This window comes from Nannobrachium achirus (genome assembly GCF_963921795.1).
Source record: "Nannobrachium achirus genome assembly, chromosome: 6".
In the NCBI taxonomy this organism is placed as follows: domain Eukaryota; kingdom Metazoa; phylum Chordata; class Actinopteri; order Myctophiformes; family Myctophidae; genus Nannobrachium; species Nannobrachium achirus.
Genome location: NC_137815.1, coordinates 14356386 through 14384149, shown reverse-complemented (window position 1 = coordinate 14384149; position 27764 = coordinate 14356386). Strand labels below are relative to the sequence as shown.

The window sequence follows — 27764 nt, the reverse complement described above, 5'->3', positions numbered from 1 at the left end:
AAAATAGTTTTTCTTTTTTTTGTGTGACTGGCATTTTTATTTGTTATCACCAGACTCCAACCATTGCCTTTAAAAAAGAATTATAATATACAGTTTATAATAAAACACTTTACATTCACGTCACTGCAAGGCTTTGAAGAGAAGCATCGTGGTGATGGGGTACAATTACAATTACAGTTTAGGAGGGTTTAAATTGGTATTCATTAACATTTTGTTCTATAAAATAATGTGGAACCCGGTGAATCCTGGCATAGCCTATGACCTACAGCAGGGTTCCTCAATAGGTGGCCTGCGGGCCATTTGCGGTCCGCGGGGGGCTATTGTCTGGCCCCCACCAACCCCAGTAATAATGGTGGTATAAGAGCAGCAACAACACTAGTATATCGTCGTTGTCGGGTGGAAACGTTGTATCTTCATATTTGTATGTTCTTTCATAAAGCCCTGCTTCATCATACAAGGCCGTCGCACAAAACTAGTGAAAACAGCAGATCTACAAGCACACAACGCACAAGATCGGCTGTTTTCACTAGTTTAAATCATTTTTAGAATGATAAATGCAAAACAAACGGTTTTGGACATACAAGATTTTCACCTGACAACAACGATATCGGAACTGTTGCTGGAGTAGCGGGAACGCCGCCGTCGCCCCCTGCAATGTTGTGACCCTCGGCTTGGTACCCTAGACATAATTCGGCCCTTGGGGAAAACTAATTGGGGAACCCTGACCTACAGTATGAGCTTCTATCAGTAAGCGTTGAACAGGCCAGACACTCTGTACCCGGAGGCATCTCCGTCTATGAGACCTGTTCCATTACTATGAATGAACCAGCAGGGAATGTTTACTCCATTCTTCACATCATTCCTGTAGTCCTTCTGCCAGCCTCTGTGGACCAATGGAGAAAAGAGACATAGTTAGTTGGACATTAGAGGGACTAGTGGAGAAGAGATCCATCACCCAGTGGTTGCACTCTAGGGGTCGCACTCTGAAAAAAGCAGATCTACGAGCTCACAACGCGGCACGACCATGGGCACGACACGTGAGCGTGTAGATCTTCTATTTTCAAGCAAGCAACCAAGTGTAAGATCAGGCATTACGATACCGTCAAGGCCCGCCATAATAATACATTTGTGTCGACAAAATCGACTTTACATTTAGTTGTCCAAAATCTTTAGTCGACTAAATCAAGACTAAAACTTTTCAGATGACTAAAATATGCAGGGGTGTCGCACCAAATTCTGGGTCCTGGGTACAAGGATTCACTGCGGGCCCCCCATGAATGTTCTTCATAGGAGGAGGGGGTTTAACCCATTAAGACTGGGAATGCATTATTACGCATTATTTTGTGCTTTAACTATTGAAAAATAGCAGATATACAAGCTCACAGCGCGGCACCGAGTGCCGCACTGCGAGCTTGTAGATTTGCTATTTTTGAAAAACCCTGAAAATGTGTGCAAGTCTTTGAATATTTCAAATCCTTCTAAGGTTTTTGGAAAAACCTATGTTTCTATGTCAGTGGTGCTCAAACCTTTTCATGTGAAGGACCCACAAAATGATATGTATTTGGCAACGAACCCTCATCTAAAAATATTTAGTTCCAGGGACCCCCAGAAACAAAATTTTAGTTACAAATGTAAAACATACATATATTCAAAGATTTTCACGACTTTTCAAAAATAGCAGATCTACAAGCTCGCAGCACCCCACTCAGTGCCGTGCTGTGAGCTTGTATATCTGCTATTTTTCAATAGCTAAAGTATAAAATAATTAAGGCCCCTCCACCTTGGGCCCTAGTAACTCAGTCCCACCCTCCCCCCCCCCCCTTGTGACGCCCCTGAAAATATGAAAAAGACTATGACTAAACTAAATAGAAATAAACACGGCATTGAAACAAAGACTTTTAATTACATCACAGCACAGTTATTCCTATTCATTTATTCAGACAGTGGTGTGTACCTGGTCACAGTGAGCTCGTGTCCCTTCACATACATGGTGGCATCAGGTTTCTCAGGGACCTCTCCTGGACGCAGCTCTCCCACCTCAAACTCAACCCCATGGTAGAACTGACCTGGAGGACATCCATTGGTTGATTTTATTAAAGGGTTCCCACACATTTTTACCAATTAATTTCCTAAAACTATTCCAGAATATTAACCCAATTTCCAGGACTAGCTCAATAACAAGTCGCTTACTCCTATGAGCAATGCCCCAAAACAGGTAGTGTATGCCAGTGGTTCTCAACCTTTTCAGGCTGTGACCCCCGAAATAATCATATTTTAACTGGGGACCCGGCACCCTGACGAGCACTAAGAGTTGAGGATTTTGTATAACACGTTTCTATTGTGAAAATAGCAGATCTACATGCTCACAACGCCTCGCGTTGCGAGGCGTTGTGAGCATGTAGATCTGCTATTTTCACAATTTCTGCCTCTAATATTTGACAATTTGGCCCATGTTTAATTTGTCATTTCAGAGGTATTAACAAAATCAATAAGCAAAGACAATGCATAGCTATTTTTCCCAGGACCTTCCAGGACCCTTGATCAATTCCAAAACTTTTCCAGTACTGGAAAAATATTTTTCTAATTTCAAAATATTTCCAGGAATTGCATGACCGTGGGAACCCTGTTATTAATAGTTCGCAAAAAAAGGCACAGTTATACAGTGATGCTGAAAATGATGACACAAAAAGCCCAGAGGGCTTGTTTCCCAGCCCTCAAGACTGTGTAATCAATGCATCAAGACATAAATACATAAAATACTGTATAAGAACTAGAAAGATACAATTAGAAATTGCAAGTGTGGTTGCCTTGCAGTGTTGTAATTGCAGTGTAATTTTAGTCGACTAAATATCATAAGATTTTAGGCGACTAAAGCTGCAGTTGATTTAGTCGACTAAAATGTATTTTGGCAGGCCTTGATGGCATCGTAATGACTGATTTTACACTTCGTTGTGTGCTGAACATAGCAGATCTACAAGCTCACAACGCGTCGCAGCGCGACGCGTTGTGAGTCTTAGTTTAGTCTTAGTTTCAGTCACCACAGCTTAGTTTTTGTTTAGTTTTTATTTAGTTTTTGTCAGTGAAAAAAACACATTCGACAAACATTTTTCGACGAAATCAACACTGTTGCCTTGAGGCGAGTCACACTTGCAAATATCTCTGTATCTGTCAGTGCTTGTCCCTATTCGAGCGGTGCAAACCACTGCGTCCTTGTCCCTTTTATGCCCTAAAATGGAGATCCATGATGTCATCAACATTAAGCCCATATCTTGGAATGCTCCTATATGGACATACTGTGTCTTATGTGGTCTATGAAGTCAGTCATCTCCATATTTGGGGAAAAGTTAAACATTTAACTAAAATCAATGGAGACAATTAATTCACGAATACATTCATATAAATTAAACTATATAACGTATCTCTTAGGGAAACGCAAGGAATCGTGCCACCAAAACTGTGGGAGGAGTAGCGTGTCAAAATAAAGTTTATCTAGGAAGGGAAAGGCGGAATAAAGTCGGACAAATACTATAGCGATTTCAGTATTTTGATGTCAGTGGGTGGGGGCATGCGAACAAGCTAATATGTATTTTTAGACACAATAAGCCGGCAATTTCTTTGTTAATACCAGCTGGTTAAAACCAGCCCCTATAAGTCACATCTGCCCATGAAAGATTGCGGTGCATCTTGGGAATGGGTTTTTTTGTCTAGCCACTTGCATGCAAATCAAAATCGTTAAAATCACTAAAACGATAGAAAGAAGTAAATGAAAACATAAAACACACAACTCTCATCTTTTCCTTTCTCTAATGACTATCTAAAATGAATCCTTGTTGTAAAAAACCAAAGTTGTCCTTATACTACTTCATTCAATAAGTCAGGGGTTCCCAAACTTTTTTTGTCTCAGGGCACCCAATGAATATTTCTTTTAATCAGAGGCACCCCAACATTATAATTTTCACTCACAGCACCTTATATTTATAGCCTATCGTCGTTGTCGGGTGGAAACCTTGTATGTCCAAAACCGTTTTGTATTAATCATCTATAAAATGTACTAGTGAAAACAGCAGATCTACAAGCACACAACGCCTCGCATCGCGAGGCGTTGTGTGCTTGTAGATCGGCTGTTTTCACTAGTTTTGTGCGACAGTCTTGAATGATGAAGCAGTGCTTTGCTTTACCAAAAGACGTACACATTTGAAACTTGGAGATACGAGGTTTCTGCCCGACAGTGACGATATTTTAGTGATTATGTTGCGAGGAAAACATTGAGATAATAGCCATTTTGGTTAGAACTGACTGAAAATTACTTTGTACTTCAAGTTTAAAATGATACTAAATATTTTTTCAAGTGTCCAAATAAATTCCAAATATTATCAAATTATCTCGCGGCACCCCTGGACTGCCGTCGCGGCACCCCAGGGTGCCCCGTCACCCACTTTGAAAACCCCTGCAATAAGTTATCATAACCATTCATAATATACTCAAACAGCGCTGTCCTCTCTACTGTGTGGTCGAGTACCTAGCAGGCCGTGAACAGACGGGGACAGCAGATGGCTGTCCAGGGTGTAGAAGCCCAGGTAGTCCTGGTGGTAGGGGTGGCTCTTAGAGACCCGGTGGAGCAGCACCACAAACGTCACCGAGTCTTTGAGACTGACCATCAGGCTGTGGTCTTTGGTCAACAGGAGATCCATGCTGGTCGGCCATGGAAAGGAGATGAGGTCAGGGCAGAGAGAACAGAGGTTGTGAGAGGAGTGGGAGGAGGAAGGGGAGGGAGAGAATGGAAGAGACAAATGAGTAGGGCTGTCACAATTACCGGTATTACATAATCGTCTAATCGCGATTATTTGACATAATCGTGATTATTTTTCATAATCGTCATAATCGTTTCCATGTTTGAAAAATTTTCATCTAATTTTTTTTGAGTAAAAAATAGTGGAAATAGCAGATCTACAAGCTCACAACGCGTCGCATCGCGACGCGTTGTGAGCTTGTAGATCGGCTATTTCCACTATCAATGTTATTTTTTAAGTAGTAAGTTGTCAAATATGTCAGTAATGTATTTGTATATTTAGGTTATGTGTCATATCTACCATTATGCAACTTCAAAGCCTAAAAGCCAAACAGAAATGTAATTATCAACGACAAATACACAATTAAATCGTTAATCGCCAATTATTTGAGTGGCAATTAATCGTCATGTAAAATGTCATACCGTGACAGCCCTAGAGGGAGAGAATGGAAGAGACAAATGAGAAGGGAGTGGTGATACTGTAATGTAGGTGTACTCTAGATAACAGGGTTATAGACAGTGGTTTCAGAACCTTTTGGCTCAAGACCCAAAAGATGAATTTGATGTCTCCCTGGGACCCAAACTAGTGGAAATAGCCGATCTGTGAACTTGTAGATCGACTATTTTCACTACTTCTTAAATGAAAAAAGACCTTTTTTCTGCTTCTAATTATTTCTTTTATTTTTTTAAAGTTTTTACTTGTGATACATAAAAATGGGCCTGTGACACGAACAGGGGTCCCAACCCACTGTACCCCCCCCCCCCCCCCCCCCCCATCATATTATTTGAACTGGGGACTCTCCACCCTGACCAGTACTTGGAATTAGGAGTTTAGACATTACCGGTACATTTAGTTTGACTCGGTTCCACAGATAAGTAGAAATAGCTGATCTACAAGCTCACAATGTCTCGCCATGCACACGCTAATAAAGTAATCAATCAATCAATTTCTTTTATTATTTGACAATTTGACACATTTTTGCCCCCCCCCCCCTGTCAGGTTGAGGGAGGGTGGGTGGATGGGATTCAGCCTCGACGACTTTAAATATCATAATATCTCCAGTACTTGCATTGTCCTCCCGTCTCTGAGTGAGGAGATACTCTCCAAACCAATGACTCACTTGGGTCCTTTGAGGGCAGCAGTGTCCGACCACAGGAACTTGGTATGTTTGCCCTCTTGCAGCACAGAGATGTCCTGGGTGGTCACCTGCAGCCTCACCCCCAGGGTCTTGTGAACGATGCCGAAACGTCCAAAGTAGGTGTTGATCTTACCGTCGGGGGCAACTCTCTTATCTCCAATAGTCTGACCGTTGACTAGAATACCTATAAGGAAGCAAAAACTGCATTCAGACACGATACAGTTAAAGATTCCCCAAACGTAATTCTTTAACTCAGGGGTCTTCAACGTTTTCAGGCCAAGGACCCCTTAGGTGAGAGAGAGATGAAGCAGGGATCTTTTCATAGATTCTATCCACCTGTTTCCGCAAGACTTTACTGTAGCATTATCTGCTGGACACTTCCGGTTAACAGCAGACATACAAGCTCACATCGCGACGCCGGAAATGCCGCTCGCTTTCTGTGCAATGCACTATGGGATGTTGGAAAGTTGTGGATATAGTTTAATCGACAGCACAATCATCAGTGTATTTTGGATTCATGTCAATTTGTGTTTTCAAATATTTAACCACTTGAACTGTCAATACTTAATACACTTGACCTTCGACTCTGTACTTAGTCTGCTCTTTTTCCCCTCTACACCAAACAACGACTCGCAGCGCGAGGCTGTGTGAGCTTTATAGATCTTCTATTTTTGGCTAAAGTTCTCAGAATATGGACGCTAGGGTTCAAGTGGTTAATATAAAAAAGGATAAAAAAAATGCTTCTATCACACAAAGATTTAGAGGACCCACTGTAGTAACTCTGAGGACCCCCTAGGCGTCCCTGACCCCCTGTTGAAGACCCTTGCTTTAACTCATACAACATACAGCACTATTCACATCTTGTGAATGTTCAGATCTAGGTCAATATTGTGTCCTGATCTGAAGCCTAAAACAGAAATGGATGTCAGAACAATAATCTGATGCTGTCCAGTGTCCACTGCAGTGTTTTAATCACCTGTGGTGGTGTCTTTAACCAGGTTGAAGATGGTGCCCGGTGCGTCGTTGATATTGAAGCACAGTGAATCCTCTCTCTTTGGAAGCTCTATGATGAAATGAGGATCTCCATCCACTGAAAGGACATTATCAAGGTGAGAGCACTGATAACCAGTGCTGTGTTCTACCTGTGACGCGGGTATACGCTGTATGCCGTGAAGAATTCTTTTTGAAAAAGCGTATGCCCTCGTGAACCTTTCAAAGTAGCGTATTTGATAGGCATTATGCACTGGCGTATGCGCTGGCAACACAAATAGCCGTATAGTATGCCCTCAAAAAAAGTCTAGAACACACCACTGCTGATAGCATTGGTCACTCAAGTCAGCGACCAGTAACTGAAGCTGAGCTATATGCTGATACCAGTGGTGTAAAGTAAGTAAGTTAGTACCTGTACTCAAGTACTGTACTTAAGTACAATTTTTAGGTATTTTTTACTTTACTGGAGTATTTCCAATTTTCATTACTTTTACTTCTACTCCACTAGCTACCTCTGTTATAGCCGATATAAGCTCCCAATGCGTCACAGGCTAACACTTGGGTATTTACCAAGGTATGTAGAAGGTGGATCTGGTGCTGTTAAGGACCGTTGGTATGATGTTGTTGATATACCTGTTTATACACAAAATGACAATTAAGAATACAAAATATGTATACATCGAAAGCAGAAACCGTTCTTATTCTGTTGGGAGTAAATTAAACGTTTTACTTAGTCTCTCTGCCCTTTGTCGTTGCTCTGTAGAAAAGAAATAGTGAAAAGCTATTAGGCAAGGAGAGGACAACGTATCGATTCAACATCTTTACATTGTTTTCTTCCCATGCCATCGTCCCTACCCTCGGTCAGTTTGTCTGCGATGAGGGAACCGGTCTCTCCGTCCTCGGACCGAGGCTTGGTGACCACCATGGAGGTCAACGGAGTGACAAAGTTGTACAGCAGGGACATTTCCAGAGCCTTGGCTGTGGCGTTGCTTTTCTCCTTCGTAGTACCGGTCTTACTGGAGAAAAAAAGAAAGAAATGGAAACAAATTTGACCATTACTGTTTTGTTCAAACGGCATCGACCATTAGACGTCCTATTTTGATTTTGACTTAGTTTTAGTCATAGACCTTGGCATGAAATTTAATTTAGTTAATCACATTTTAGTCATCTGAAAAGTTTTAGTTTTAGTCGACAAATTGTCATAAGATTTTAGTCGACTAAATCTACAGTTGATTTTGTCGTCAAAAATGTATTTATCTTAATGCCTGATTTTACACTTGGTTTCATGCTGAAAATGGCCGATCTACAAGCTCACAACGAATCGCAGCACGACGCGTTGTGAGCTTGTAGGTCAGCTATTTTCAGAGAGCAAAACCTGAGCGCCACCAAACATAAGATGACTTGTCTTTTAGTTATACGGGATCTCTTCTCCACTAGTCCCTCCCTAACATTTTAGTCTAGTTTTTATTTGGTGACGAAATTGTCAATATATTTAGTATTAGTTTTAGTCATCGTAGTTTTGTTTTTATGTAGTTTTTTATTTCGTTTTTTTCAGTGAAAAAGGTTGATCATGGAATTCTTTCGTTATAGTTTTAGTCAACCAAATCTACACAGCTTCCTACTGTACATTCTAAGAAACCGAAGAGCCTCAAAGTCCTGACTAAAAGTCCTGACAGACAACATCGTTGTCGGGTGAAAACCTTGTATGTCCAAAACCGTTAGTTTTGCATTTATCATTTTAAAAATGATTTAAACTAGTGAAAACAGCCGATCTACAAGCACACAACGCCTCGCACTGCGAGGCGTTGTGTGCTTGTAGATCTGCTGTTCTCACTACTTTAGTGCGACGGCCTTGTATGATGAAGCAGGGGTTTACTTTGCTAAAGAACGTACACATTTGATACGAGGTTTCCACCCGACAACGACGATAAGCTAGCTCGCCAGGATTCAAACAGACCTCTGCTCCAGCAGCTGTTGGATGGTGATGTAGGCCCAGATGCGTTCCGTGAAGTCCCCAAAGATGTACTCCTCCTCTGGGTAGACGACGCTCCAATCTACGGAGGTCGCCAGACCCTCTATATGGAAGTCCTGCTCAGACTGGAGGAACAGAAGAGAGGAAAGAGCCGTTTCAACTTTAAAACATAGACTTTAATATTAAGTGACTATTTTACCTTGTTGTTTACTGACAAGAGTTCATGCGTATACTCTGCTTATTACCAGTTCAAGTGACTCGGGATAAGATGGCTCGGTTCCAGGCTTAAAATAATTAATGTAAATATTTTCGGCAACCACAAATTGGCGGCCATGCACTGCTCCTATTGGGGCCCCATTTCGTCCATGCCTTACTATTTTGAAAAACATTTTAAAATACTTCAAATAGTCGATCTACAAGCTCACATCGTGCCGATGTAGATCGGCTAGTTAAACTATTTTAATATGTTTTTCAAAATAGTAAAAAAAGTTTAGTAAGTTTAGGGGTAAGGCATGGTGTCAATACCATCCCAAGGGACCAACCAGTCCAAAGACCAACCAGCAGGGGTCAGCACTCAGCAGTTACACAAACGTGTGGTGAAATCAGGCAATAATAGGCATAATGACCTGGGAGAAAAGGTAAGTGCTTTTCAGCTAAAGAAGAGGTCTTCAATGTTCTCAGGCCAAAGACCCTTTAGCTGAGAGGGAGATAAAGGACCCCCCACTACATATTGTATAAAATTGTGTTGCAGATTTTCATCAACTTGTTTGACAGCACTGTCATCAGTCTAGGTTGGATTAGTGTTAATGTGTCTTTATCTTTTTCACTCTGTACTTGGTCTGCTCTTTTTTTTTTTACCTCTACACCAAACCTATTTGCTGAAAATAGCAGATTTACAAACCCTCAACGCCTCGCGCGTTCTCTTCAGAATAGGGATGTGAGGGTTCAAGTTGTTCATTTAAAAGAATGATCCTATCACACATAGATTTGGCGGCCCCCCTGTCGTAACTCTGAGGACTACAGATTACAGTAAGTCTGAGGACCCCCTAGGGGTCCCGGACCCCCTGTTGAAGACCCCTGAGCTAACCTATAAGAGAGTACAGTGCTCCTCTGTCTCACCCCCTTGGCGAACACTTCCACCATGAAGTTGTCCAGGTCGTTGTCGCTCAGCCGTCCGGCCACCACGATCTCTGAGCCGTTGAACAGCTGGTTGAAGTGGTGGTTGGTCAGCAGGTCCACCGTGTGGTCAGGGTAACGCAGGTCCACCTCCAGGAGCAAAGTACTGGCCACCTCCTCATAGAAACCCTGGGGGAAATAGAATGAATAAGCTTTATTTACTTATTACTTTTCTATACAGATAGTAAATAGTACAAGGTTGGGGGACCCCCGACCCGGCGTTGGCTTTTTCCTTGGTCTTTAACTCATTTCCTGCGATCCCCGTCGAAACCGGAGATTTCCCGCTGTACCACTCTGCGATGCCCGAGGAGCCCGAAGATTTAATTAGCTTTAATCATTATGAAACGATTAAAAGTATGGTCGCTGATTATAGCCGATTCTGGCTCTTTAGGCCCGCCTCCTAACTGTATCCGGTCGTATTTCCCGTTTGGACCGGATCTAGGTTTCCATATGCGGTCTGAGGTCCAATCGCACCGTTCGCATAGCTTTTCATTGTAAACAAGTGAGCTGACTGCAAGGCCATAGAATGGTATTTTTTCACGCGGGTTTTTTTTATTTTGTAGCTGTTTGATTCTTTTACCCGCCTGGCATATGATCTGCGCACATATCGTCTGCTATGTGCGCGAACGTGTCCGCGTGTTACCATAGCGCACAGCTGGCTGTTTCCAATGTTTTTTTATGTAAACACTGGGGGATAAGCAGGGATACAGCGTGGCAACGGATATGTCTATTTCAATGGGGGTTTTTTTATTAGAAAGCTGTCACCGAGTATACACGTCTACTAGATGAGTCGCGCACAGATCGTGCACGATGTGTGCATGTGCCCACGTTAAAAGGTAAGGACAATTTGGCAGGAAAACAGTTCAGCCTATTAAAATAGCAGCAAATGAGTTAATATGGACTGGAGGGGTTCGGGTTCTCAAAGTATATTTTGACTCATAGAGAGTTAGATAGTCAATAATGTAATGTACACAATACTTAAATGATGGATACATTTTTTTTTTATATAAAAAACCTGAAGTGATCCGGCAGCCTAGTGTGTAAAGATAAGAGTTGAGAAGAAGAAGCAGTATTTACATAGCAGATTTCCTAATAGAAATTAAAAGTACTACTGTATACAAAACTAAAATGGCAAAAAGTACAAAGTGCATTAAAAGATAAGAAAAAAAAAGAAAGAAAAAAACTGTAAAAGTAGTAGCTAGTTAAAAGCATAATATAACATAGGAGCGATGCAATACGGATTCTATAAATGTGTGATTTTAAGATTGATTCATTAGACACCACAGAGGTCACGAGTCTGACCTCCTCTGGGAGATCGTTGCAGAGTTTGCAGGAAAGTATTTTCGGACTTAAAAAGCCCTAAAAGTCCTCAACTTGTAAATGCATGGAATCTCTCGGTGCGATGCATGTTGTGTGTTTGCCTTCTAACTGCTTAAAATCTAATATCACATCGGCCTATATTATAATGTCCTAACATAAATCCTATAAATCACCTGGAGTTGGGCGGTTGCGTCTGAGGCCTCATAGATCCTGCGGGCCAGGCCCTTGTTCTGTTGGGCCATCACATCCAAGAAGGAGTAATCCACGTCGTTCCCAAAGCCCAGACAGAACAGAGACATCTTCCCGTCAATAGCTACACGGACGTTCTCTTGGATGGTTGGGAGGTCGGTGATTCCTGCATGTCCATATTATGTGCACATTAAGTATAAAGAACAAGCCTTCCATCCTGTCACTGACTGCACCAAAAACATTTCCCAGAATGCATTACAGGAGGTATAGCTAAGCTCGCACACATTTGCAGATTTTACTTAACACGTAAGCAATAGTAGCCTACTGTACATCAGTGCTTCTCAAACATTTTCATACGAAGGACCCCCAAACTGAAAATGTTTTTGTGCCAGTGACCTAGGCAATTAACGATTTATCATAAATCGATTCAAACTGGAGACAATTTAAATCGATTAGATTTTACCGTGATGCAATATAGGGCACAATCGAAACAAGACCAAAAGAAAATACAGGATCTTTGTCAGAGAATTGATCAAAAAGAGTTTTCAGTCATTTGCTACAGTATTGAAAAGAGAAAATACTACAGTATTGTAAAAAACTAAAAGAGAAGAAAATACTGTGTTCTCTCTTTTTAATAGCAGATGTAAAAGCTTGCGGCGTGGCATGAAGGGATCCTTAAAGAGTGTAACATCTCACCCCCGCTTGGCATTCCATCAGTCATGAAGATGATCATGTCAAAACTCCTCTCAGGGAGTCTGTTGTGTTGCCTGTCTTTCACCAGCATGTTTATGGCAGACAACACTGCATCGTTGATGTTGGTCCCTGGAAGACACACACACACACACACCACGCACACAGACACAGTCAACTGTTTACAATGATATAGTTGCAGTTGGACATATTTTTCTATATCTTTTGGTGTCTTTTTGGTAAAGGAACACCCTATTGATCATACTACAGCTTCACACAAAGGCATTAAAAGTAGCCGATCCGAAAGCTCAAAACACGGCACAAAGCGACACGTTTTGAGCTTGTAGATCTGCTATTTTTTAAATTGAGGTTTACAACTGACAGAGATGATATTCAAATTCATTCAGTCAATTCTGTGTATGCCTTTTGCTTACATACAGGGTTGTGCTTTGGGCACGATACTGTGATGACAAAGTAACCTTGTGATTTCTTCCCCCTGCATAGTGCAGGCTAGAAGTATAGGTGTATACTATTGTATACTGTATTAATTATTGATGGTGTTTCTGTAATGTTATTTCTTACCTTTGCACTGCTGTATTCTACAGTACTTTCCTTACTCAGTATCTGTAACTCTAACTGCTGGCTGCCTTTTGGCGACTGACTTTCCCCCGCGGGAAATGTCTTACTAGTTTAATCGTTATGCCAATTCCCTGTTGTATTCTAGTACCTTTGTTACTGTTATCCCTCCTACAATTGGTCCGATGGGGCTGTTAAGTACGACATCATTTTGTAGGCAGAGGAGAATTTCTGCCCCCAGTTTCCGTGAATCGTTTTACTATTTTTACTATTTACACATTTTTCTTCTCTTTGTTGTTGAAAGGAAAGTGTTAGAATTATACTTTAGTCGTTATTTTTGTCTCGGATCTGTTGAAATAGCGAGGGACAGAAAATGCTCTGGGGGCAGAGTTCTCCTCTGCCTACAAAATGATGTCACGGCTTAAAAGCCCCATAGGGAGAGCATGTGTCTCCTGTAATACATGTGACATCAGTGCCACTTCTTGGCACCTGACAGTGGGGATATAGTTTCACTGGGATGAAACAACCTATTCAGACGCTTACATCCACGTTCGTGTATGCCTCTGGCGAAGGTCAGGGCTTTGGCCACATTTTCCTCGCTGGCCTTAGTGAGAGTTTTCTTCCAGTAGTCGACCTTATTATCAAACAGGATGATCGCAAAGTAGTCTTCCTCGTGCAGGTCCTGGAGGATGGCGAGCAGGGCCTCACGCGTCTGCACACAGTTACAAAGATCAGCGGTCATACATCATTAAATGTGTTTAATAAAACCTACGAAATATGCTGTAGACCAGGGGTCTTCCCCTAGGGGGTCCTCAGGGTTACTACAGGGGGTCCTCCAAATCTTCCAATCCTTTTTATATTAACAACTTGAACCCTAGTTTCCATATTCTGAGAACTGTAGCCAAAAATAGCAGATCTACAAGCTCACAACGCCTCGCGCTGCGAGGCGTTGTGAGCTTGTAGATCGGCTATTTTCGGCAAAGAGGTTTGGTGTAGAGGGGAAAAAGAGCAGACAAAGTACAGAGTAAAAGGTCAAGTTTATAAGGTAATGACAGCCCAAGTGGTTAAATATCTGAAATACAAATTGACATGATTCTAAAATACACTGATGATTGTGCTGTCAAACGATGAAACTATATGGAATCTATGAACAGGTTGTGGGGGTCCCTGCTTCATCTCTCTCTCAACTAAGGGTCCTTGGCCTGAAAACGTTGAAGACCCCTGGTGTAGACATGTTTCCACACATTCTTCTTTCACACACTCAATGGCTGCGTTTACATGCACAACAATTATTCATTCAGAATGAACTGAATAGAGAATTCATTCATTTGGGTATGAATAGAGATTCATACCCAAACATTTACATGGAACCTGAACAAAAGTCTATTCTGATTCAAACGGTATATACCACCCCTCCAGACCGGAATGAAAATTCATTCTGAATGGATATTCTAGTCCATTCTGAGGTGTTTACATGAGCATTTTCATTCTGAATGAGCAGTCATTCTGAATACAAGTGGAATATACCTGCCCATGTAAACACAGCCACTGTCTCTCACATAGACCTTCTCACCTGTGTCATTTTCTTCCCTCGCATGGATATGCTGATGTCAATCACAAACACCACATTCTTGGGCACTCTGGGCAAGTCAGGAGGTGCAAAGAAGTGGACGAAGTATCCATTCACAATCTGAGTCGGGAGAAAAGACAAACAGAATATATTGTCTCTGCCCAAAACATGTCCAAAACACTTACTTTTCAGGATTGAAATTCAAAAGCAGGTCGAAAAGCTCGAAACGCGTCTCTTCGCGTCGCTTTATCGAGCTTGTCGATCTGCTACATTTGATGCTTTTGTGTGACGCTGTTGTGTGATCAAGTATGCATTTAATTTCCGAAAAAACATAAAAAGTTTGAATATAGAGATAAGAGGTTTAAGGTAATTCTTTGCTGCGTTAAGTTTCTGGACAGTGCAATCATTAGGGGATTTTAATTCCAGAACAAGAACGCTGCAACCTACGGAGTCTCCATTCAATTGTTTGCAGACAGATTTTAAGGCTAAACTGTCGTATATATTTATTTGACAGCCGACCTGAACGTCCCCTAGGTCCGTGGCGTGGTTCACGTCGTACTTGATGACGAAATCTCCGTCGATCAGAGACTGAGTCCCATCGCAGCCGGGACACCTCTGCCTCTGCTGCTCCAGTGTTGGTGAGAAGGAGATGTGTGCCTGAACGAGGGATACAATACATTCACTTCAGTGCAAACCTACATCTCACACGTCTAATAGAAGACAATGCAGTCAAAGCGCTTCTTAGGTGTGTTCTGTTGTCGCATAGACTACAGGTGCTAACAGGCTGGTTCAGCTGTACTGCAGTTTAGTTTACAAGGACCCGTCGCCGGAATAAAGTATTTATTCTCAAGCGAGACTCTAAAACAGCAGGTTTCCTTCTATAAAGCCACTGTCGTTTTCTGGAAATCTGTGCCATTGTATCATTGCAGAGAGCAACCTGTACGTGTTGCGACCTGCTCTGGTCTTCATCAGGGTAGTAATCATTTGCACTTTATTTATTTTTTTTACTACAAAACTGCCAACAAAGTGCCTTGGATTTATTGAAGGAGACTTGATGTTAATTTAATAGACACAATTCAGGGGGGTATGTTATTCAATAGGGTAGGGTAGCAGAAGATACACTAAGATGAATATGAAAGATGAGCTGTCAAAACAGAACCCTCGGGATGGTTTCGACGATTAATATCCCCCTACCTTTTTGTCTGTGACTGTTTTCTCCACCAGAGGGAGCAGCTCATTGGACAAGAAGGTTCCGTAGGCGTCGACGTATGCAATACCCTGTGGCTCGTAGATATCTGCCACAATCTGTCCAAAGTTAAACACACACACACACACACACACACACACACACACACACACACACACACACACACACACACACACACACACACACACACACGCACACACACACACACACACACACACACACACACACACAGTGATATGAGTCTCGCATTATAAGCAGTGTGGGATGTGAACATATTGTAATGCAGTGGTTCTTCTCAACCTCTTCAGGCCACGACCCCCCAAAATAAATCATAATATTTGAAAAACCCAAAATATTTTAACTGGGTGGGAACCCCCCGGGTAGGAACCTCCCCAGCACTTGGAATTCCCCCAGCAATTGGAATAGTAGTAGTTGAGGCATTACATTTCGTTTGACTTGGTTCCACAGTTAAATATAATGAAAATAGCCAATACAAGCAAGCGCACAATGCTTCGCAAGTTAAACATTTGACATTTGACAATTTGGCCAATGTTTGACCAATTTCTTTATTGTATAGTTTGTTGACTGCTTTTGATGCAGTAATGGTCTTTTTTCATTTAATTTGTTTTCTTATTTTCTTTTCCTTCTTTCTTAAAAGTCCTTCAAAAACATGTGGGGATGCCGATGGGGGTCCCGGCCCACCTCCGTAGAATATATAATTAGATCACCTGAAAGTTTTGGACGAGCTGCTTGGGTCTGACCCGGGTCAGGATCTCATAGTGGCCTAGCTTCCTGTTGAGAAGCTCCTCATACGTCAGCATGAATTTCACGTTGCTGTTGGCGGCGATGTTCACCGACACAGAGAACATCTCCATTTTTCTTCCAGAGGCCCTACAGAACGCAGACAAACCAGATAGAATAAAACTGTTACTTTTTAAGATGCATATTCAAAAACAGCAAATATAGCAGCTCTGCAAGCTCTCGAGTTTGTAGATCTGCTACTTGGGGATGAAGAGGATGAAGTAAGTACAGTAAGTATAACTTCCCCAGTGGTCAGACTTACTTGACCAGTCCAGCAGTCTGTCCTGAAGAGACCGCTTCCTCGTACTGCTTATTGGCTCTCTCCTTCTCCCTGACCGACCCAACATACACGTCATTCTCAATCTCCCTGAAAAGCAAATGAGAAGAGTTAGAAAGCACACAAGGGTTCAGATGTGGTTGTACATGAGTTTTTTTTAATTATCATTGTGTGGTTGCCCAACAGGGCAAAACATTATAGTCCTGGGGAAACTTTATTTACTACTAGGGTAACTTTTTCGCTGCCATTGGAAATTGACAGACAGACAGACAGACAGACAGACAGACAGACAGACAGACAGACATCTGTCTGACAGGGATAGGGAATCAATAGGGAATCAATGGGAGTGGGAATCAATAGGGAATCAATAATAATAATGCATTTTATTTGAAGGCGCCTTTCAGGACACTCAAGGTCGCCACTCAATGGGAGTGGGAACAGTAGGGAATCAATTGGTCGAGCTTCACATGACAGACAGTTGGCTTACTGCAGAATATAGTCACGTCAGCAACCGTCCAGCAACCACACTTGCAACTTCCGGGGGGTTACACACACGCATGCGCGCGCGCGCGCACGCACGCACGCACGCACGCACGCACGCACGCACGCACGCACGCACGCACACAGTATAGGGACAGAGAGATGGCACTGACATGCTGAAGTTGGTGATGAAGGCTGTCTTGGGCAGCTCCACCTCGAAGTAGATCTCCTGCGGGGAGTCGGCGTTGTTCACAGCACTGGAGCTCATGACGGTGTGAGCGAAACGAGATGCCACGGTGCACTCCATCGTTACACTGTACACCTCCACCTGAGAGAGAGAGAGAGAGAGAGAGAGAGAGAGAGAGAGAGAGAGAGAGACCATGCCCGAGTCATTTGGGGCCCAACTCATGCCGTCATACTGGCCTGGGTCATACCAAAGACTACAAAAATGGCACCCAATGCCTCCCTTCTTGCACAGCATCAAGGGTTGCAATAGAGGTAACCTCGCCTCACCAGGCTTTCTGGGGGAACACCTGGTGTTCGTTCACAACAGGCCGTTTGGTTTCTGCCTAAAGCGGAAACCAAACAACCAAACTGTTTTGGTTCCCCCTGCTCGTTTCCTCAATCAATCCCCATTGAGCGCAGGGTAATCATTGAATCCGGTTTGATTGGCAAATTGTAGTGGTTTCCGCTCCCGACCGGATACAAACCCGAAAAGTGAAGTGATCCCAGACTAGATTGGGGAGAAGTCCCTGCGACATACTAGCGCAGGGGTCAGCAACCTTTTTGAAATTAAGTGCCAAAATTCTGACATATTTTGATTGTCAGGAGGCCATCTATACTATAATTTTGCGAATGTCTGAGTGAGTGAGTGAGTGTCTGTCTGTCTGTCTGTCTGAAACAGCGTTTCTCCTCAGTGGCTGGAGCAATTGATCTGAAATCGCATCACCATTAGCATATGAACACACCTGACATAACTGTGAAGCCCGTTTGTCACTTTCACAAATCATATACTGTATATTAGCATTTTTATGGTGTATCTACTATCTATTCTGCATCTAGCATGAGGCACATCTATTCTGCATCTAGCATGAGGCAACATGTTTAACCAGCTCTCTCTGTGTGTGTGTGTGTGTGTGTGTGTGTGTGTGTGTGTGTGTGTGTGTGTAGCCATTAAACAAAACGGGTATTTCTTACATTGATGCTCCTCATGCAAGCACCAGTTAAAGTTACTTTCCATCCCTCATATACTGTATGCACAGTGCACATCCCATAACCCACACACAGGCGGGTGTGTGCGTGGGCGGGTGGGCGGGTGGGGGGGGGGGTAGCCATTAAACGAAACGGGTATTTCTTACATTGATGCTCCTACATATTATCATGCAAGCACCAGTTAAAGTTACTTTCCATCCCTCATATACTGTATGCACAGTGCACATCCCATAACCCACACACTGCACATCATTTTGGAGCTCATATCTTTGAACGGGTAAGGGCTAGTTGTTATAACGATATAGACTCAGAGCAATAACCCACCTATCTCCCCGACTCCCTCCCCAGTCAAAGTTCAGAGTTTCAATGAATGTCAAATTATGTGCAGGATGTAATTTGCTGCAAATTAGGTGACTTAATTTAATTGACCACATTTAAAACAATATTAGATCACCCTCCCCTGTGCCAATTGTGGCACTTGTGCCTAAGGTTGCCTACCCTGTAGGCCTACTAGCGTTATGTACAGGGGGTGTAGTCTACTTGTACATCAAACTGCCTCCCACCCTCCGCTACAGAAACAGGGGATCCGAGCCTATATGGGCTGCAATTTAAGACTTCTGACAGTTATTACACCATGAGTCGCTACGCAAGGGATAATCTATGGGGTCATTACTGACAAATAAACCAAGACAGGGTGATTATACTGTAGACTCCAAAGCCAGAGTGGAGGGGTCTCAGTGGTCATTATTGAAAAATAACACACAGCTGAACTCAGTGATTGACCAATCAGAATCAAGCATTCAACAAGAAGTGTAATAAAGGGAGTTAACTACCTCTGTTGGTTTCAAAGACACAGTATTAGCATTTTGCTCACATGAAAAACATGAAGTCAGTTCTTCCACATGCACAGCAATGAGCTCATTTGGGAGAGTCGGGTTGGAGTTGGTGTTCTAATGACTGTCCTGTTTTTCCTTTCATCACCAGGCCGAGGAAAGGGATATTTATTTCTTACCTCTGCGTTGTTTGTACTTCTTTTCTGCAATAAAGCGATAGAGAGACTCATCATAAATCACTCTATTTGGTACATTTAAGTTGTTCTGTTACACCAAACTTCTCATTTCAGACTAAACAGTGAAACTATTATGCAATATAGTTCATGTTAAAAGCTTTCATCTCCGATTAAATTGGTTGCAAATTAGTTGTAAAGCTTTCATAAAGTGATGCGAACATCAAAGTAATGTTAGCAGTGAAATGATGGAATGTGTGTGGGGAAATAATTTCATTGCAACTACCTTAAGTATCCTGGGGGGGGCACCCTGTGTCTCCTGGAATTCACATAGAGAAGTGAATTAACATTAATGTTACATTAAAATAAAAAAAAATAAAAAGATAACACAATGTAGCTGGTTGTCTTCAACCAAACAAAGTTTTCACGTATCCTCCCTTCTCTGCTCCCTCCACTGGCTCCCGGTTACTGCCCACACAGAATACAAAACATTGATGCTGACCTTGAAAGCAGTCAAAGGTATGTCATCCACATACCTTCAAAGCCTGATTGAACCCTACAAACCCGCCCGTTCACTCAGATCTGCTCAGATCTGCTAACCCCAGGACAAAAATCCACTCGTCCTAGACTTTTGGCCCTCCTGGCCCCCAACTGTGGAATAAACCCCCTGTCGCACTTAGAACTACAGACTCACTCCCTAGCTTCCGCCGTGGTCTGAAGACTCACCTCTTCACACTCTACCCTTAGCCCATAGCACTTACCGTAGCACTTGCCTACCTTCAATGACCATACATGTAATTTAGAAAGAATTTTGTATATGTTTTTAACTGTATAAAGTTTTTAATGAATAGGTGCTTGGTCTTTTCTTAGATTAGTATTTCTAGGCATTTCATGTATTTATGTTGTTGTATTACCTTGCTTATTGTACTGTAAGTCGCTCTGGATTAAGAGTGTCTACTAAATGCCTAAATTGTACATTGTAGCCTACAAACCAATGCAACTCACTCACACTCTCTTCACACATCCACAGAGAGAAAGAAAAAATATATATATAATAACAATAATATTACATCTCTATGTAGTAGTGCAGTAAAATCTGAAACTATGTTCACATACTGTACTTGGAAAATAACTTAGTGCATTGCTCCGAGACACAGAAATATTATATACAGCGAGATAAGAGACATTATAAAAGTAATGGTAGTAGGCCTACAGTATGAAAATGACATTATCCATCTATAATTTCCAGCAACCAGAAAACTGGTTTAGTTTGCATTTAAATTCTCATTCAATGAAAATTATAATTAGGATGGTTATTATTAGTATTATAAATTCAACTACAAACACAGAAGCAGAAGCAGTGATGGTATACTGTACCTGTATGGCATCTCCATGGCGGGAGATGACCAAAGCTCCATGGGTCTCACTGAGAGGCCAGACGCAGACACATGCCCAGAGCAGCACAACCCTCCTCAACCTAGACATGACTAAAAGCTCCACCAAACACTCACTCACTTCATTACGTATAGAAGAGAGCCCAAATGTCCAGTCCCTGCCCAGGAGGAGGGCTCAAACATGTGTGTGTTGTGTTTAAAGTGTTGACCAGACGAGCTGACCTCAGCAGCATACGAGGCCTCGGGTGTATACTGTATGTCACCTCACCTCAAAGAGCTTTTTGTGTGTGCTTAAGTTTCACAGGTTAAGTGTCTGCTCTGCACATCTGTTTGCATAACGATTTAACTTAAAGAGGTGGTGCCATAATTTTGTACTTTTTCTGGTTTTCATGTGTCTAGGAGGTTGACAGTACTTCATTAGACCCCCTGGTGTGGTTGTTATGAGCAATTATGCATTCGCTTTTTATTTGGGTTTTTAGCTGGAGGATGCCACCTGCTGGGTCAGACGTGCCGTTCCAAAAACACCCATACTTATTACATCATAGAATCATCTCCTCCCCTAATTACCATTCACCCAACACATGTGGGTGTGGCTAACTTCAGCTGGGTCACCACCCACCATGACAACCACGCATACCAATGAACTGGTGGGTGTGGCCACATAAAAACATAATACATTTTAACTCTTTCTGTACACTTTTTTGGAAAAATTCATAATAGTAGATAATCATGTTTTATAGAGGGGAAAATCATGGCACCCCATCTTTAAAGACAGGGTGCCACGATTTCCCCCACCCCCATAAAAACATGATTATCAGGTATTATGATTATACTAGGAGGAAGATCTTTTTTTTCTCAAAAAGTGTACATAAAGTCAGAAAGTGTTAAAGTGATGTCTTCATGTGGCCACACCCATCAGTTCATTGTTTTCACCTTAGCACCACCCACCTTGAGTTATCCACAGCTCTTTTAACATTGGTCTATGCATATCATTAATGCCGCTCTGAGAGTAGCAATATAACATTGGTCCATGCATATCAGAGAGCAGCATTAACAGAACTATGATAATGGGAGGGGTGTCAGCCTTTTATGCCCATATATGGAGATCCCTGCTCTGAGGATCTGACATCACTGTGATGTCAGTGATGTGTCAGCCTGTTATGCCCATATATGGAGATCTCTGCTCTGAAGATCTTACATCACTGTGATGTCACAGTGATCTTTCAGGGGAACCACAGTGTCAGGCTTTACAGACAGACAGAGATACGGTCAAGCTGTGACCTATGGTTTCAACAATGTATACTGTATATAACATTCACTAATGGTAAAAAAAAAAACTGGAAACTGAAAATGTTGCCATGCCAAACAATCTTTTTTATTTAGTCACAGTGGTCATAGAGAAGTCAATTTCACGTACAAAAAGTAAGACTAAAGCATCCGATATTGTCAACATAAAAAAAACAATATACAACAATAATGCACTTTAAAATCAGCGTATCTACAATACAGCAGCCACAGTCAATACTAATGAGCCTGTTCATTAGAGATAAACCGTGCAATCTGCAAAGTGCAACATTGACGAGTGCATCAATATTCCACAAATGCGCACAGGATTTGTTTTCAACTCCAGTACCTCTTGAAGAAAGCCGTTTATGGTTTATGGCACAATACACACATTTTACCATTCACGCTATACATTGACAAAAGTCTAGAAATCCGATGTCTTCAGTTCAAGTGTCTTCTTGTCCATCCAGGTTCTTGCGTGTTTCTACTTGCCAAAAACACTGGCTCCAGGCTTGCTTTCTAGCACCGTCTCTGTCCCTGATCTGGCATTGCTGAAGACAGACGGAGCCACCTTCCCCATGCGCTCTGAGCAGAAGGAACAAACACACATATGTTTCAACCAGAGAGCATGAATGCTCTACAATGTTTTGCACTTGCATTATTAGCTAGAACACTTCAACCCTGTAAGCTGAATGCTTAAGTCAAACCTTTAGTCCTAATATAGCACTGTACTATGTAAGACTAAAGGCTCTTTTCCACCGGCAGCGATAACGATGACGATAACGATTTAAAAAAGTGGCTTTTCAATTGAAGTGGATCTAGCCTGACACTCAGCCTGAATTGACATTTCGTTTCACTTCATTATTCAGTCTGAAGTCAGTTCCGCCCACGGCTTTTGCAGGGATGGGCGTTGCCAAAATGAGGCACTGTTCAGCGATTGGTTCACCGACCAACACATGACATAGTGATGTTATGTGTGCCTGGCTGGCTAGTGGCTAGTGGCTAACCTGTTGCTTGCTAGTGCTACTTGCTAACCAAAGAAACAGTCAGAATAGGAGCACTACGAACTAGTAATCAAACACAACATAACATGCCTGCTACTGGTGTTTCATAGCGAGATCGATACGATCGCATTTTACCGCAATTTACCGCATTTTACCGCGACACGATGTGCGGTACGGTACGGCGGCGGCGCTGGTGTACTTGGAAACACACATGAGTTCTGGGAAACCCCCACCCACGCTGATCACAAGACGCTGATTCACGACGCTGATTCGCCCGTTTGGATTTTCAACCGAGGCAGGCCTCCTCATTGAGAGCGATTCTAGACCTGAATCGCCGAAACAAAAAAATTAAAGGGGTGTGGCTAGCGATTCAGGGTCTGGAACTAGGCTAAAGTGGATCGGCAGCATCCACCCAACACCGATACAGACAACGATAGCCGACAACTACATCGTTAGGATCAACAACGATGTGGTTAAGATCACAGTGATATGGAACTGGGTCTCTGACAAACAGCTCGAGGTGCGCTCTGCGCGAACGGCTGTTAATTGGTGCCTCTTAACATTGATGTCCGATAACTTTATCGGACATCAATGTGAAGGCATTATTATCGCTGTGATATTTTATGGCTATCGTCATCGTTATCGCTGCCGGTGGAAAAGGGCCTTTAAGGCCCATTCCCACTGGGCCAGATAACAGATAAAAAAATCTCTTTCTCCAGATATTTTCCCATTCAAAGTGGATGGTAGATACAGAAAAAAAAGATCTGCCACAGATAAAAGAAATATCTGTGGCAGATCTTTTTTTTTATCTGTATCTACCATCCACTTGAATGGAAAAATATCTGGAGAAAAAGATTTTTTTATCTGTTATCTGGCCCAGTGGGAATGGGCCTAAAAGCTGTACAAATGGGTTTCCTGCACAAGTGCTGACATCTTTACCATTGAGCTAATAGAGACGGCGTGCTTGCTCAGGGGATAAATTGAAAAAAGATTGAAAAAGGGGTAGGAATATTTATTATTGAACGGCAGCTGTTATGCCCTCTTCCCTATAAAAGGAATGGAAACTCAGCCCTGACAGCTCCTGTGCAATCTGTCTCTAAACAGAACAGGACATGCTACAGATAACCTTCTAATCCTCCACATGCCCAGCAGTGTTGCCATGTCCGCTTATTATGAGCGACTTGGGGCTTGTTTTTCTGTAAAGTTGCTAGTAAATGTTGATAGTTGCTTTATTTGGGCTAGTTTCTAAAGTGTAGTTGCTTATTATTTTGCCTATAAGGTCTTAATGGGCTATAGGCTACAAGAGTGGTTCTCAACTTGTGGGTTGGGACCCCCAGGGAGGGTCCCCAGATTATTTTGGGGGATCCCCAGATGATTACCTTAATGTGAAACATTGTTTTCTCACTCAACAGTAAACATACCAACATACCGTTTAAGTGTATAGAGCAGGGATTCCCAAACTTGTTGGGCTCAGGGCACCCCTATAAATATATTTTTCATCCGAGGCACCCCTACATTATATTATAATATTACCTACATGAAATGTATAATTTTGACTCCCAGTATCTTATATTCGTGGCATATTTTAGGGATTATGTCGCAAGGAAAACATTGAGATAATTAGCATTTTGGTCAAAACGTACTGAAAATAACTGTACTTCAAGTTCAAAATGATACCAAATATTTGTTTAAGTGTTCAAATAAATTCCAAATATTACCAAATGATCTCGCGGCACCCCTGGACTGCCATCACGGCACCCCAGGGTGCCACGTCACCCACTTTGAAAACCCCTGGTATAGAGGGTATCTGCACATTTCTAAAGTGACATTTTAAGGAGTTTTTAATACCTCTAAAATGACAAATTAAACATTGGCCAAACTGTCAAATATTAGAGGCAGAAATTGTGAAAATAGCAGATCTACATGTTCACATGTAGATCGGCAATTTTCACAACAGAACCGTGTTATACTAAACGTAATGCCTCAACTCTTAGTGCTCATCAGGGTGGGAGGGGGTCCCCGAGTTAAAATATGATTACTTTGGGGGTCGCGGCCTGAAGAGGTTGAGACCCACTGGGCTCCAACGTTGCATGACATTATGTCTGTGTGTCTTTGGTCCCCGAGGAGGAAACTCACCACACTCCACCATGACCTCATAGGTCTTGCTCTTGGGCTCGCCCTTCAGGCCCAGCTTACTGCGCGCTCCCTTCAGCTCCTCCTCGTTCACCGGAGGACGCTTCTTCTTCTTCTTCACCTCTCCAGGCTAACGGAGGGAGGTTACAGTTAGACATGTGCCAGTACCATGTTTTTACTTCCCGACACACATGACTTGGTCGCGGCCTCGCGGGTGATACAGAGTAGGCTACGGATCCGACACCAGTGTGTCATTTAAAAAGAATCTAGGACAGTGGCTCGCAAAGTGGGGTCCATGAAGGGACTCTCTGGGTTCCTTGATGGGGTTCCAAATGGACCCTTGCGGGTCTGTATCTCTGAGAGTGTACAAATAGAACCAAATGGACCTTTCAAGAGTTATGGGGGGTCCTTGTAATGAAAAGATTTGCGAACCACTGATCTAGGAATAAATCAAAATTGCATTCATATTTTTTTAAAGTGCAGCTACATGCAACATCAGCTGAAGCATCCAAAAATGTAAACTGTAAACTGTAAATGAAATATCATGTCATAAATGACAGTATCGTAATGGCATAGACTGGCATACTAGCCGATACAGATACAGTAGCAGCATTTTAGGCAGTAAGTGGATAATGTATGTTTTGTAATAATAATCTAAATCTACAAAGTAACTAATAACTAAAGTTTTCAAATAATTGCAGAGAAGTAAAAAGTACAATATTTGTCTGAGAGATGTAGTGGGGTAGAACTAAAAGTACAGAAAATTGGAAATACTCCAGTAAAGTAAAAGTACCTAAACAGTTTACTTATACAGTACTTGTGTACATGTACTTAGTTACTTTCCACCACTAGCGAATACTAGCATTAACCACTTAAACCCCAGCATCCATGTTGTGGGGAAATAGCTTGTCGATTGTCTTATTTCCAGAGAAAGCTTTCCCTATAACACAAAACAAAACTGAAAAGACTAGTACAGAGCCCTGAGGGACACCGGTCAACCATATAGAGTTTGGGTTAGCTAAACTAGAAACCTTCTGTAAGGAATTCACTTACCTGTGACATGGCGGGGGTTTGGTGTGTGTGTGTGTGTGTGTGTGTGGTTAATCCCAGAAACACTCGCTTGTTATGCTGGTCCCCTACTCCGGGTCCAAACCATTATATAGTCTTGGTCCAGACCCCCATACTCGTAGTTGGTATCAGTGAGTCGGACCCCCACCCTCCACCCCCTGTCCCACTGTGTGTTGTCAGTATGTATTATTAGTTGTGTGACTGTGACGCGAGGCGAGGCATGGCACAACATCTTCCCTTCTTTCTGACGGGCTCACAAGCCTCGCCAACAGCTGATAATGCAGGACGCCACACAACAAGGAAACATGAGAGCTCACAGTCAGTTAGTAGACTAGGGGTCGGCAACTTTGATGATAGAGAGAGACACTATATTTCGACACCCACTCCAGAGGGCCACATCCCTTGGCATATTGTTACTGTCGAGCAAAAACCTCCACGTCTTTGCTACTCCAAGTAAGCGTAGCAAAATCTACAAGCTCAAAACGTGTCACGCTGTGACACGTTTTGAGCTTGTAGATCTGCTATTTTTGCTACTTTTGAATTGGAATCCTGAATTATCTTTTGTTATTTTTTAACACTTATGTTGCAATGATTTTTTCCGGCCAATGTCCCGCGTTGCCATGGTTACCATAGACTTCCATGTAATTGTGCAAGTGTGTAAAAAGTGCACGCCCATGCCTAGATGATGCACCACGTGTGTAGATGCTGTTCACAGCTTTCAAACAAAAAAATCCGCTTGGAAATCCGTTCAGGCATTCATGATTTATCAGCCATTATGTTTTCTTCAGATGTAAACAAACATGGCTGCCATGTTTGAAAGAATGGGTTGCTATGGGGGTTAAACATGCAATTTCGCGATCGCGATCATGCCTAATACATTTCTGGAGGTCCCAAAAAAAAAATTGAAAATTTTTTTTTTTGAAAAACTTTTTTTTTTTTTTTTCAAAAACGGCCCAAACTCGGGAAACTCGGGGTTGGCACAGCACTAGTACCAATACAAACTCGGGAAACTCGGGGTTGGCACCATATGTGTTAACTCATTGAATGCCCTTTTCAAGATGGCCGCCAAGTACCAGGATGCCACGTTCCTAAATTTCTAGTGCACGGATCAATTTTTAGTGCACGGATCGTGCACGCCCATGCACCATATATGCACCATATGTGTAGTACTTTTTAACAGCTTTCAAACAAAAAAATCCGCTTGGAAATCCGTTCAGGCATTCATGAGATAGAAGCCTTCAAAGTCAGACAAAACAAACACTGCCACCTTCCTAAATTTCTAGTGCACGGATCAATTTTTAGTGCACGGATCGTGCACGCCCATGCCTAGATCATGCACCATATGTGTAGTACTTTTTAACAGCTTTCAAACAAAAAAATCCGCTTGGAAATCCGTTCAGGCATTCATGAGATACAAGCCTTCAAAGTCAGACAAAACAGCCATTTTTGACATTTTGAAAGATGTGTTTGTTATGGGGCTAAACATG

At 42.3% G+C, this 27764-nt stretch overlaps 2 protein-coding genes across 2 annotated transcripts; both read right to left on the bottom strand.

The window, feature by feature from the left end:
* Nucleotides 1-744: 744 nt before the first annotated feature.
* LOC308286826 (inter-alpha-trypsin inhibitor heavy chain H3-like) lies at nt 745-20914 on the bottom strand (the record flags this gene model as incomplete). The annotated part of the gene is made up of 22 exons (XM_080727949.1): nt 745-883; nt 1955-2066; nt 4520-4692; nt 5911-6112; nt 6905-7018; nt 7489-7551; nt 7649-7675; nt 7774-7934; nt 8876-9015; nt 10010-10195; nt 11560-11741; nt 12272-12397; nt 13385-13553; nt 14415-14531; nt 14931-15068; nt 15606-15716; nt 16347-16509; nt 16682-16786; nt 17350-17504; nt 19401-19424; nt 20772-20820; nt 20910-20914. 22 exons carry the CDS (start codon nt 20912-20914, stop codon nt 745-747), a joined length of 2661 nt encoding a protein of 886 aa, XP_080584075.1.
* A 1642-nt stretch (nt 20915-22556) lies between these two features.
* Nucleotides 22557-26271, bottom strand: mustn1b (musculoskeletal, embryonic nuclear protein 1b; the record flags this gene model as incomplete). The annotated part of the gene is made up of 3 exons (XM_080727948.1): nt 22557-22657; nt 25213-25339; nt 26263-26271. The coding sequence occupies 3 exons, from the start codon at nt 26269-26271 to the stop codon at nt 22557-22559; spliced, it is 237 nt and encodes a 78-aa protein (XP_080584074.1).
* Between the last annotated feature and the right edge of the window lie 1493 nt (nt 26272-27764).